This window comes from Oxyura jamaicensis, chromosome 14 (genome assembly GCF_011077185.1).
Source record: "Oxyura jamaicensis isolate SHBP4307 breed ruddy duck chromosome 14, BPBGC_Ojam_1.0, whole genome shotgun sequence".
Classification (NCBI taxonomy): Eukaryota; Metazoa; Chordata; class Aves; order Anseriformes; family Anatidae; genus Oxyura; species Oxyura jamaicensis.
Genome location: NC_048906.1, coordinates 1,469,987 through 1,482,569, shown reverse-complemented (window position 1 = coordinate 1,482,569; position 12,583 = coordinate 1,469,987). Strand labels below are relative to the sequence as shown.

Genomic DNA, 12,583 nt, shown 5'->3' with positions numbered 1-12,583 from the left:
AGGGCCGGGGGCTCCCCGAGAGGGCCGGGGGCTCCCCGAGAGGGCCGCGGCCTCCCCTCCCCGTACCTGCGGCCCCGGCCCCGGCCCTGCCGAGCCGCCGTGCCGCCCGCCCGCCGCCTGCCGCGGGCCCTGCCGCACACATGGCCCCGGTACTACCGGCCCCAGGCCGCCCCGCGGCCGCACGGCGACGGAAGCGGCGGGGAAGGCTTCCGGGGGCGGGGGGCCGGGGCCGGGCCTGCGGCGGGTGAGCGGCGGCGGCCCTGGGGGGGGGGGGGGGGCCCGCCGCGGGGGCGGGGGCGGGCGGGGGGGGGCCGGGGGGGGCGCTGCTGCTGCTGCGGGGCCTGCCCGGGGCCTGCCCGGTGCCTCCTCGATGCCTGCCCGGGGCCTGCCCGGTGTCTCCTCGGTGCCTGCCCGGGACGTACCGCCCCCCTGTCGCCCTGCCGGGACAGCCCCGGGGAGCTCGGGCACGTTCGGGGCTCGCAGTGAGCTCAGGGCGCCGTGTGCTCCTCGCACCGGGAGCAGGGGTTTGGGCTGCTGCCTGCCCGGGCTGCAGCAGTCGGGTGGGTGGTTTAGCGTGGGTTCCTCAGGCACGCTCCTCGCCGCTTCACCCTCGGCATTCGGCTCCTTCCCTCTTCAAGTGGCCTGAAACAGCAGAGCCGTTGGTAAATGCGGCGTGGTGAAGGCTGGCACCGGTGGGGTTGGGCTTGAAGGTTCTGCCTGGGCCTCCCCTAACAGTACCCGCTCTGTGTTTGCAGGGGCTCGGCGCTGCTCGCTAGTCAGCAATGGCAAAGCCTCAAAGCAAGGATTCTGGGCTGAAGGAGAAGTTCAAGAATCTCTTGGGGCTGGGAACATCCCGGGGAAGTTCAAAGTCATCGGAGGGCAAGCAAACAGAGTTTATCATCACTGCAGAAATACTCAAGGTGTGAGAGGTGACTGTGGTCGCGGTGGGGCCAGAGTCTGGGTTGCCTGGGAAGGCACTCACAGTCAGGAGGACTTGCTCATTCTCCTTTCTGTTGTGCCATTTGTTCCCTCCATGATCTTGCCTTTTTACCGTATCCCGCAGTTCACTCTATTGAAATGGATGTAAAACTTGCGTGCTTGGAAGTTACAGCATTTTAATTATTCAGAGTTTGAATAGTTTAGGGATGTTTTACGGCGTGATGTTATCCTCTGTTCTGTCAGGTTGCAGGGTGTTTTCTCAAAATACGTTGCTTTGCGTGCATAGTCTGAGCTTGACTAAATTTATGTAGTGGCAGTTAGTGCAAGCTGGAAACTTTCTGTTTTATTAAAATGTCATGGGTTTGTGGAAAAAAAAAAAAAGATTCCAGTAACTGGTCCAGCAGGTCCATAAACAGAACAGTTGCCACATAGGCAGGAAGACACATACAAGAGAAAAAGAGACCAGAATCCCTTAATCTCTGTGCTGGAGCAGCCGTGCTGCTGGAAGCTGGAGAGCCAGCCTTATATCCCTCCCTTACCTGCCTCCTGTGTATGGATGAGTGCCACAGCTGGCGAGTTATTAACTTTTCTAAAGAAAATGAGATGTTTTGTCGTGGAGTGAAAAGCTGCTTGGCTCCAGTTCCGTGCTGACAAATCATCATTTGCTCATGGAAAAAAGTTTCTGGAGAAATTCCTGAAAAGCTCCAGTAATGACTAACAGTTAGATCATTTTGGGCAAATGCGTAATTCCTTTTTCAAACAGCTCGTGATCCCCCTTGGGAAATGGATAAGTGTTTCTAATAAGATACGCTGTTAGCTTATTTCTCCATTTCTTTCCAGGAACTGAGCATAGAATGTGGGTTAAGTAATAGGATACGAGCGATCAGCCAAATCTGTGAAGTGGCAAAAACCAAAAAAATCGAAGAGGTAGGTTTCAAAGTGCTCACTGAATGTTTGAAGCTTGAAAATTTCAACAACAGCTCTTGGCCTATCATATGAGGTTCCTGTAGTTTAATCCGCCTTTTCAAATTGGTAATCCCAGAAGCAACATTTTGTGCTGTCCAAACCTGTAAAAGGGTGGCCCGCACGCCAAGGAAATGAGTCTGGTCCAGCCTAGCAGCTGCAGAGCAGAGAGCATGTAGCTGACGGGCTTCGTGAACAGAGAAACTGTAGACAGTTTGCAGGAGATGATGTTAATCCTGCAGGGGAGGTGTTCGCTCGCTCCTCCTGTCCTGTTAATAAACAACTTCAGATTGGTTTTAAACTCACGTTTAAGTGAAGGTTTCTGCACAAATGTTGTGTGAATGAAGAACTTTGGGTACTGGGGTGCAGGGTGTTGTACAGGCCAGGATTTGGTATCACGCGTGCTTCGCCTGAGCTTATGGCTGGCAAGGTGAGAGCGTCCCTCAGAAAAGGGAACTCCAGCCATGAGGTCCCTGGAGGTCTTGTCCATTAACATGCCATAATTAATGACTGGCCTCTACTGGGTGAAGATCCCAGAAGCAGCTTACCTTTCCTACTACTGCCTCTTACGTTTGTTTTCAGCATGCGGTGGAAGCTATATGGAAAGTGGTAGCCGATATGCTCCAGCCAGAGCGCCCAGCTGAAGCCAGACATGCTGTTCTTCATCTGCTGAAGTCAATCGTTCAAGGACAGGTGAAAACAAAGTCTAGAAGAAACACTGTACTTGAACCGGGGTTTATGCAGAGTATGGCGTGAAAAATATCAGGCAACTTTTTTCTCTGACTCTCCATGTTTCTTTATTTTTTTGGTTGTGCAGAGTAAATGGGAAGAGGCAGCCTTTTAACTTAAATCTGCTTGACTTTTATTATTATAAATTTTTTTAAAGAATACTTTGGGATAAGTTCAGGCATAATAAAGCAAATTTTATTGGTCTTTGTCTAGGCATATCAGTCCTAGTCTGCAGCCATTTTTGATGTTTCAGCATGTCAAGTGTGCAAGAAGTTCTGTACGAGATGCATTTCTAGCCTGGGCAACTTAAGCATGCTATGAATTCTTCAGATTTCACAGTGTGCTATTCAAACATAAGACTGTACCAGACCAGTATCCTGAAAAAATAAGGGTAGATGCTTAGAAAAAAATAGGTATCAATTCTGTTTTGTTTGTCTGTTTTTAAATGCTCTCCTGACAGCGCAGTCCGTTGCAGTTTCTTTGGTTTACTTTGTGTATTGGATGCTGTCTGTGTTGCTGGACAAAACACCTCTAAGCCCTGAATTCTGCTGAATAAATGTTAGAACAGATTGAGAAGTCATGAGCTATTGTCAGTAGCCAGTAGAGATGAAAGTATTTTCAAGACTTCTGTAGCCTGTAGGAAAGTAAAATAATTTAAAGCATCAAGATTACTGTTACAGACCTTGATCAGGTCCAGGTCTTTTTTTATTATTATTATTATTACTTTTTTTACTGACACTGTCGTTTCTCTCCCCCACTTTCTTTTTTTTTTTTTTTTTTTTTTTTAAGGGTGAGAGATTAGGAATTCTCAGAGCGCATTTTTTTAAAGTTATTAAGGACTATCCCTCCAATGAAGACTTGCATGAACGGCTCGAAGTGTTCAAGGCTCTAACAGAGAATGGGCGATACATCACTTATTTGGAAGAAGAGTTAGGTAAGTATTGTCTTTACCTCTCTTAAATTTGCTGGGAATAAGCCAAGGGGCAGGTATTCAGTGATAAAAGAAAAAGGTGATAACACTTCTGGATAGAAAGCATAGTATAATGATTCGTTTTCTTCCTTTAGCTGACTTTGTACTACAGTGGATGGATGTTGGTTTGTCCTCCGAGTTCCTTCTGGTTTTAGTAAACCTGGTGAAATTCAACAGCTGCTATCTGGAAGACTATGTAGCTGACATGGTCCAGTAAGTTTTTTAACCCCTAAATGCTTATTCTTTTTTTTTTTTTTTTTTTTTATGGGGCAAAGTTGCAGATCAATATGCAGATTAAGTGGAATCTTTTTCATTTGACCTGGATCTATTTCATTCCAAGTCATACCTGACACTTCTGAAAAACACTTGATTTTCTTGCAATGCTCAGATCCGTTTTATTTTAAAGCGTTGCATGTGTTTTCCCCATTTCATGTGATTAACCTGCCTGCATTGCTTAGTCTCACAAAGGGAGGGTCTCTGCTATTTTATTAACATCGGCATACTGAGAGGTCATTTAAGTGCATCTGTAACCTAACTGTTTATAAAAGGTTGTACTGTTCTAGGAATGTTAGCAACAAAGCCAAAGTGGGGGAATGATAAGGAAAATAACACGCCAGTTTACTTGTCTGGTTTGGCTCTTTGTAATTTGACTAAAATCATATTAAGCAAACAATTATAATTTAAATGTTCTTTCCTAACAGCAAGATATGCATCTTGTGCATTCAGACTTCATCATCTGTGGACATAGAGGTCAGTAATTTGACTCTCTCAGTACTTAGAGTTCTTTGAAATTCTTTGAACTGTATTTGTTACAAATAAAGTCAGATCATCAGACTCATCCCAGTTTATTCTTATCTTAGAAGAGAGTTAATACAACGTTATAAAGTGTTTGTAAGCCATCGTCTCTTACACAAATATTAATTTTATTCTAAAAGAAAGAGAGCATGCATGAATTTGATAAGCAATTCGGTTTTTCAATAGTGCTTTTTATGGCTTTCCATACCGCACTGAGTTTAAAAAAAAAAACAACAAAAAAAACGTACCTCAATCCCCTTTGACTTCCAAAAAATTTCCTGGGTCTGTCAGCTTAGGTTTTAACCTGTTTTGATCCTAGAGAAGCATATAACCATTTTATCTTTCTCTTTTCCAAAGATTTCCTTGCAAGTCCTAGATGCTGTTGTTTGCTATAATTGTCTGCCATCAGAGAACCTGCCAGTATTTATCATCACTTTGTGCCGTACCATCAATGTGAAGGAGCTCTGCGAGCCATGCTGGAAGGTCAGAACTTTCTCGTAGCTTTGTTTCTAATATCTTCACTGTTTTGGACTCGCAGATGAAGAGCCACGTGCATGCAAACATCTGCCATGAATTTCAGTTTGGTTTTAAGCATAAACAATACTTGAAACATTTATTAATTTAAGGAATCAGCATGCTGTTAGTGTGAATTCTGTCATTTCTGTGTAACTTACCTGTGTTTCCATCTCAGCTGATGTGATGGGCTACCTATTCTGTTGTTGTGTGTAAATGGCATGGAACACACTTAACCATAAACAGTTTTGGCTGGCCTGCTGTCTGCATATTTAGCCTAAGGAGTGTTTTAACAATCAGAGTGTTCTCTTTGAACTTGCAGCTTATGCGCAACCTTTTGGGAACTCACTTGGGACACAGTGCCATCTACAACATGTGCAGGATCATGGAAGACAGGTAAAGAAGGTCCATCTAACCAAATACTAGCAATTCTGTAGAGGCCCCACTGAGGTAGACAAAGAATCACTGACTTTGGAAGAACAGGCTGAAAGTTCTGGTGCTTAGAAGTGAATCCTCTTCCTAGTTAGGCTGCTGAAATGCTCATTTTTTAGCTTTTCTGAATTTATTTTTCCTTCCTTTAAAACTAAAATCATACTAAATGGTTTTCAACATTTAATGTTTATAAAGTGCTATGCAAAGCTCAAAGGTATGACAGCTGGTAATTACTGTCGTGTTAGTGTGTGTTCCTATCGAGTCTTGTGCCCTAGCATGGTCTAAGGCTTTCTTTCCATCTGTTCACAGAGCTTACATGGCGGATGCTGCGCTGCTGAGAGGAGCCGTGTTCTTCGTTGGGATGGCTCTCTGGGGTGCTCATCGCCTCAATTCACTCAAGAATTCCCCAACTTCAGTGCTGCCTTCGTTCCTCAAGGTAAGATGGGATGCTGGAGGGACTTTTTAATCAGGTATACATCCAGGCTTGCACAGATTTAGAGCAAAAATGTAGTCCCCTACACCAAAGAAATCTTTTTTTTCATGCCTGAAGGTTAGCAAATGGTTATGCTGGATGAAATGTGGAGAAAGAATAAAACAACAGAGGTTTTAGGTTTAAAACTGAGGCCTCCTTCTGGAGTATCTGTATCTCTCTGTTGGCCAGAAATGCAAACTCTGAATTCTTTTTATAAAATACCTATGTTGTGGATGCTAGCTTAAAAAGCAAACCTCAAGCAAAAACTCACTCTTTGTAGTGTGTGGTACAAAACTTTGAGGGACAGTGTCTTCAGAGCTCCATTATAATTTTCTTGTCCAAGTGGATCGGGCAGGAGTTAGTAGCTTTAAAACCTCACATGCCTGCTTTTTAAGATGGAGCTGTATTTGACATCTGATCTACAACTGCTTGCAGGAGGGTGTAACCACTTCATAAAATGGTTCTTTGCTTTGGTGTTTGTGTATGTTGACTTAGATCTGTATATCACTGGCCTTCAGGCTAGCTTCATACTGAGCAAGGCATGTTCCATTTGAATTTGAGAGGGTTTCTGACCATGACTCACAAATTGTTAACTCACTGAAGCACTTTGTATTCCAGGCCATGACATGTCCCAATGCAGTTGTATCTTATGAGATAGTTCTGTCCATAACACGTCTAATAAAGAAGTATGGGAAGGAGCTGCAGGCTGTAACATGGGATATCCTTTTGGACATCATTGAGCGATTACTGCAACAGCTTCAGGTACGTGTTCAGCCTATCTTGATGTGCTTTCAATTAAAAGACTGCGCCATAAATATTTTTGCAAATTCATCTCCTATTTGTACGCTCTAGTGCACTTTGAAGTCAGATGAAGGTTTGGCCTTATTCTCGATACTGTGGCTGTCAGCTGAGTTTTCTGTTGGTATTTAAAAGTTAGTACTTTCTGGTAAAGTGGAAGTCTTTTAGGATTGTTTTTGCCTTTTGTTTCAGAGTTTAGAGAGCCAAGAACTTAAGTCCATTGTACATGACCTTTTGACTACAGTAGAAGAACTCTGTGACCAGAATGAATTTCATGGCTCTGAAGAGAGATTTTTTGAGCTGGTGGAAAGATGTGCTGATCAGAGACCAGTAAGACTCTCTCTGTTATCTTCTTTCTTTACAGCCAGTTGAAACAGTTTTGTTACTCAGTACCATTGAAAACTGCGAGTCCTGAAATAACAAGTGGTTAGAAAATGTCAGCAAGGACTTACCTTGCGCATGAGCCTTGTTCTTAGAGGGAGGACAAAAAATGAATGTGTTGTATTTGTTTATACACTAAAAAAATTCTTAATCTTTCCATGAAAGGAATCTTCTGTACTGAACTTGATAGCATACAGAGCACAGTCCATTCATCCTGCCAAAGATGGTTGGATTCACAACCTGCAGATGTTAATGGAGAGATTCTTCAGGTATGAAATCATAATTTTACAAATACAAGGTACTTGCAAATATTTCTTGCCACCTTTCCATGTTAACTACTTTGTTTTCTGAAGTTTTAATGTTAGTGAGTGACTGATAATAAGTATGGTAGTTCCAGGACATAGTATGTGAAAGAATTTTGTTTAATAGAAGAAAATCTTACCACTGAGTTATTTGTGTTCCTTTTTTTCCGTACTTGCCTTTATTTCCATTGGATGGTGCTATTCCAGTTAATTTGGAAGTTACGTGCTTCACTGCACAACACTTTATGGTTCTGACACCAAACAAGAATTTTCTGCTAAGCCTTGAGGCTGTTTGTGGTTATCCAATACTAAAGTAGTAACTGTCTTTGAATTGGCACTCCTAAAAACATTGTTATTGCTCTAAAATACCAACGTGCACCAATACAAAACTTTTGTCTCATTTGTGAAATGTTGCTGGGTTTGATTTTGAATTTGCTTACCAGTGCACTTGTTCTTCTGACACACGCTTCCTAGCTTGGACTGGAAGTGGAAAAGCTGCAGTTACAGGTTTTCAGTAGTAGTAAAAGTTGAATTGTAGGAAAAGAGTTGAACTGGGATTCTAGCTTCCATTTGTTCTTGAATCTGATTTTGTATGTAGAGACATTAATTGAAGGCCGAGTTGCCCTCTAACAGTTAATGTTCTAACTCTTAAAAAAATCCTTAGTTTGATTTAGTTTTATTTTCCTTTTCTCCTCTTCCCTCCTCACCTAAATACCAGCAACTTCATTTTACTCATCTTGAATTTGCTCTTCCTATTTTAGGAATGAAAGTCGCAGCGCTGTTCGTATTAAAGTTCTGGATGTGTTGTCCTTTGTACTGAGCATTAACAGACAGTTCTATGAGGTATGTGTTTGTCTGTTCCTGATGATTACATGCGAGTTCTTAAAGGCAACAGAAGGCTGGTGTGAGAGATGAAGAGTTAGTTTAAAATCTTTTTAAAAAGGTGAGGTCTGAACAGAATCTGACATGGGCAGATTGGCTTGTCTTGGTGCTTCCAGTTTAACTGTGATCCTAGATGGAAGCTGTCTGAGAGAGGAGATGTCTTCAGTTCCTTGGAATGCACCCAGAGTGTGTCAGAGGACAGAAGGGACAGAGGTGCTTCTTGGATTCCCTGAAGATTTGTGAAAACATGTTACTGTCATGTTTCCTGCCTGTCAAAAAACAAAACAAAAAAAAGGCCGCAGAATTCCCTTAGCTCAGGCTCAAATAGACTGTTGACATCATCTGTAAAATAAATGAAAGCCAAAACATTGAATCCAAGTTCAACAAAAGCATTAAATGTTTGGAAGGAGGGATATACAGAGATACTTAACTGGAGGGAAGAGGAAGGATCAAGGAACCAAATGGTTAGTTGAGGAATAAGGCTGATACCAGCGTTGTTTTTGTTCTTTAACATGCTGACTGAAAAACTGACAGCAAAATGTATAGGCTTATTAAAGTCTGTTCTCTTGCAGGAAGAGCTGATAAACTTGGTTGTGATCTCTCAGCTGGCTCACATTCCAGAGGATAAAGACCATCAAGTTCGAAAACTGGCCACTCAGCTACTTGTAGACCTTGCTGAAGGCTGCAACACGCATCACTTTAACAGCTTGCTTGATATCATAGAAAAGGTGAGGCAGAGTTTGCTCAACTGTCATTAGCATCATGACCGAGCAGAATTTCCGGCAAGGGTGACTTGCTGTGGTCTTGTTTGATCTTCCAAGATAGAATTAAATAAAAGTTGTGCTGCAGATTTAAAAGTGTTGTGTGTTTTTTTTTTTTTTTTAAACAGGTGGCTGCACATTCTCTCTCATCTCCATCTGAACTGGAAGAGAGGGATTTGCTATCATATTCAGCTTCGCTGGAGGATGTCAAGACAGCAGTTCTTGGACTCCTGATAATTCTTCAGGTAAACATGGCAGGGTATTAAATAAGTGTTCTTCAGAATAGTCTTCTGCTAGACTCCAGTTTTTTTTGTTTTTTTTTTTTTTTTAGATAACTTGTACTGTCTGGCTTTTGATCTGCACACTTCAAAGTTTAACTTCTCTGGACACTTCTTTTGTTTTGGGTATTGTGTGACTGTTTGCTAAATGGTTTTTTCTCTTAATTTCTGTTGTACAGTGAATATGAGTGCATTTTCACGTGTGGAGGGCAGATGTGCTCATAAACTGTAGCAAAAGGAGATTGGCTCATAACCTTGAATAGATCCACTGTGTTTGGGTAGCATGTCCTGAGATACAGTTGAAGCAGTTGCAAAGAGCTGTTTGTTCTGAACACTGCCCTTCTGAAGCCAGGCAAAGTTGCTCTGAAGTCTCTGCAGAGGTTCTGACCGGAGCGGTCTGTTCATCTTGCTTTCAGGAACAAGTCTTAGCTGTGTTGTTCTTGAATTCTCAGTGCAGATAAACATTTCTGAATAACCAGTGTCAGTCTGCCTTTAGATTGTGTTTCTGTTCCTTTGCAGACAAAACTCTACAGCTTGCCTTCCAGCCATGCGATGCGGGTGTACGAGATGCTGATTCACCACGTCCAGCGCCATTATATGTATTCGTACAGCCTAGCTGTTGCCAGCAGCATCAGGTTGCAGGTATGAGCAGGCACCCGTACTGGTAGGTCACGAGCTGCATGCTGTCTCTGGGAATCTTGGATTGCATATAGGCAGTGTGTTCTGTAGAGGTGGTCAGAAGCAAAATCAAATGTTTCTTGGCTAGTACGAGAACAGAACAGCCACAGCATCTGGAAGAAATCCCTTTGTACCTGCAGGTGGGAGAATGGGAGGTGGGAGAGTATGTGACTGGCCTGGGTTTTTAGTTACTCCACTGTCTTCTCTACTGCAGGTATTTGATTTCCTGTTGATGCTTCGAGCGGACTCCCTCCACCGTCTTGGCCTTTCCAACAAGGATGGGGCAGTGAGATTCAGCCCTTACTGTCTATGTGACTTTGTGTAGGTTTCTCGTAGCATTTAGCAAATGCCATTTTCAGAACTATTCTACAGGCTTGCATGAATTTAATAGTTCATCTCCAGTTTGTCTAAACCTTCCAAATCCTGATGAATCTCTTGCTAGGCGACTATAGTTACAGCTTAGAATAGCCTCAACTAATAACTCTGTGCTTTTTCAAATGACTTATCTACAGAATTATCAATCTCAGCCATGGAATTTCTGTTTCAAAAATTCACAAAAATGTTTTTTATTTCCTGTCTGGAACCAGTTCTCCTATTGAGATTTGATTCAATGATTTGTACAGATCTGGCTATTTTAATGTTATAGCTTGTTCTGATGTTTTCTGTGTAACACTACAAGGGATATATCTCTAAATTTACTAGGGGTCTGGATAGAAAAAGCATTTATCCTGACCAAACCGAAACCTTGGTCTGCTTGGCAATCCCATGTTTTTTAATTGAAAATAGTATTGTGTTGCTGTTTGGTTCTCAAACTAGCTACCAGATGGGGTAGCATTGTAGGTAACGTGGATAGGCTGTTCTCGTCTTCATTTTACATTACATTATTTTTCTGCATTCCCATGTTGCAGAGAAGCAGAGAAGCGAGCTTCCGAGAAAAAGCCGACTGGTACGCTCTCTCCACCTTCAGGAAGTCCCAGCGTGCCTTCCCAGAACACCACCATTCGTATAGGGCATTTGCCATACTCGATGGTCTTTGGCGTCCTTCTACAGTGTTTGAAGCAAGTATGTCCCCCCTTAATGACAGCTACCATCCTCGTATGAAATATGTCAACTGAAGATGTCTGGCATCTGGGAATGCCATCCCAGAGAATCTAAGTAATACCTGAAAAGCAGTACTTAAATCCTCCTCCTTGAGCACCTATGTGTAGTTGTACAACTTCATAACCACCAGTCGGAGCACCAGTTCAGCTCTTTGGGAACTCAGCAAGGCTTTTGTTGTGCTCTGCTTCAGAGCAAACAAAGGCAAAAATGTATTTGTTAAACAAAGATCAAAGAATCTCCTATTTTTGAAAGGGCATTTGAAACTAAGAGAAACTGTCCAATTGCAAGATTTGAACTATAATGAGAAATGGTAATGTTTTCGGTTGCTAATGAAATATATATGTAACCTGCTCATTAATGCTGGTTTTAGACGTTGCGTTCTGAGAGGATGCTCTGGAAGCTCATTTGTACTAGTGGTTAGGAGAGCTGAATTCTGGCTCTGTCTGGCTGAGCTCGGTCATGTCTGGATACAAGTCGTTTTTCAGTTTTCAGTGCCAGTATTGCACCTAGAGCTGGATGAGAGACAGGAAGGAACTTGTGACAGATAAATGTCACTTCTTTTTATGTAGCTACCATGGCAAGAAATGCATCTGCCTAGGAACGGTGTGTCTGAAATGTGATTGGTCTTGCTTTCAAACTGAACAGAAATCATACCAAAATTTTTCACCATAATTTTTTTCTTTTTCTCTTTCCAGGAGACAGACTGGAAGGTGTTGAAGTTGGTCCTCAACAAATTGCCAGAATCTCTCCGCTATAAAGTGCTATTTTTAACTTCTCCTTGTAACATAGACCTCCTGGCGTCTGCACTGAGCAATATGGTAATGCCACATGCCCTACTAATGTATAATCACCAGATTCTTACTTTGTTTAATATTTTCTCATTTTTTTTCAGTCTAGTATTTTGTAGGATAGTATTCTTAGTATGCTATCATGCTTGTTGTCAATCCTCACTCACCTTCCCTTTTTGTGAGGGTTGTTTTAGGTATTTAATAACCGGTGTTTGTTCTTTATATAGATATTGTATATGTATACACCTGCAAAGGTAGCTGTGGGCAGTGCCTTTCCACTGCCTTTTAGAGAGTATTCTTAGTATAAGATATTCTAACTTAACGTGTGATATATTAGCTCACAGACAAAAAGACGACTGACAGGCTCCATGGTACCCCAGAAGGCTTTTCTCGCACCGATTTGCATCTGGCTGTAGTACCAGTGCTGACGGCTTTAATATCTTACCATAATTACCTGGACAAGGCTAAACAGGTACAGGGAAACGTGTGTGTCGGGGGGGAAGTGACAGGGCTGAGCCTGCATAGTGGAGTATTTCCTTCTCTTTCATTTTTCTGATGTTGTGCAGCAGTAACTGTCCGGTTAGCTAGCTTCACTGTTCTCCATCTATACCTATTCCCCCACTCACACATTGCTGAGAAACTTTACCTCCTGCTGGAAGATCCTGGTAAATGTAGAAATTGAACAGAAAGACACGAAAATTGTCCGTAAAAAGGATTTGATGCATCCCTGTATTTAATCAGAAGGTTAAGTAATCATTTCTAAAATTTCTACCTGATAATGCCCCATAGTAAGATTTTGGC

General features: G+C 42.5%; 2 protein-coding genes across 9 annotated transcripts in view; one reads left to right on the top strand and one right to left on the bottom strand.

Moving 5' to 3' along the window:
- The window catches only part of NTHL1 (nth like DNA glycosylase 1), a 6,144-nt gene extending 6,002 nt beyond the window's left edge, over positions 1–142 (bottom strand). Inside the window, exon 1 of the mRNA XM_035340089.1 lies at positions 67–142. Within this exon, the coding sequence (XP_035195980.1) occupies positions 67–142 (76 nt within the window). The remainder of the gene's footprint in view (positions 1–66) is intronic.
- Positions 143–211: 69 nt separating this feature from the next.
- Positions 212–12,583, top strand: part of TSC2 (TSC complex subunit 2) — a 33,131-nt gene continuing 20,759 nt past the window's right edge. For 7 of the 8 annotated variants that reach the window (XM_035340063.1, XM_035340061.1, XM_035340059.1 and 4 more), the window contains exons 1-20: positions 783–920; positions 1,780–1,866; positions 2,485–2,595; positions 3,421–3,565; positions 3,697–3,814; positions 4,303–4,351; positions 4,754–4,879; positions 5,232–5,305; positions 5,651–5,777; positions 6,432–6,575; positions 6,804–6,941; positions 7,158–7,261; positions 8,056–8,137; positions 8,749–8,904; positions 9,066–9,182; positions 9,735–9,857; positions 10,108–10,214; positions 10,802–10,955; positions 11,690–11,812; positions 12,120–12,254. In XM_035340063.1, coding sequence (XP_035195954.1) covers positions 783–920; positions 1,780–1,866; positions 2,485–2,595; positions 3,421–3,565; positions 3,697–3,814; positions 4,303–4,351; positions 4,754–4,879; positions 5,232–5,305; positions 5,651–5,777; positions 6,432–6,575; positions 6,804–6,941; positions 7,158–7,261; positions 8,056–8,137; positions 8,749–8,904; positions 9,066–9,182; positions 9,735–9,857; positions 10,108–10,214; positions 10,802–10,955; positions 11,690–11,812; positions 12,120–12,254 — 2,358 coding nt within the window. Of the gene's footprint in view, positions 245–755; positions 921–1,779; positions 1,867–2,484; positions 2,596–3,420; positions 3,566–3,696; positions 3,815–4,302; positions 4,352–4,753; positions 4,880–5,231; positions 5,306–5,650; positions 5,778–6,431; positions 6,576–6,803; positions 6,942–7,157; positions 7,262–8,055; positions 8,138–8,748; positions 8,905–9,065; positions 9,183–9,734; positions 9,858–10,107; positions 10,215–10,801; positions 10,956–11,689; positions 11,813–12,119; positions 12,255–12,583 lie in introns of those variants that run through there. The other variant, XM_035340058.1, reaches the window with a different exon arrangement.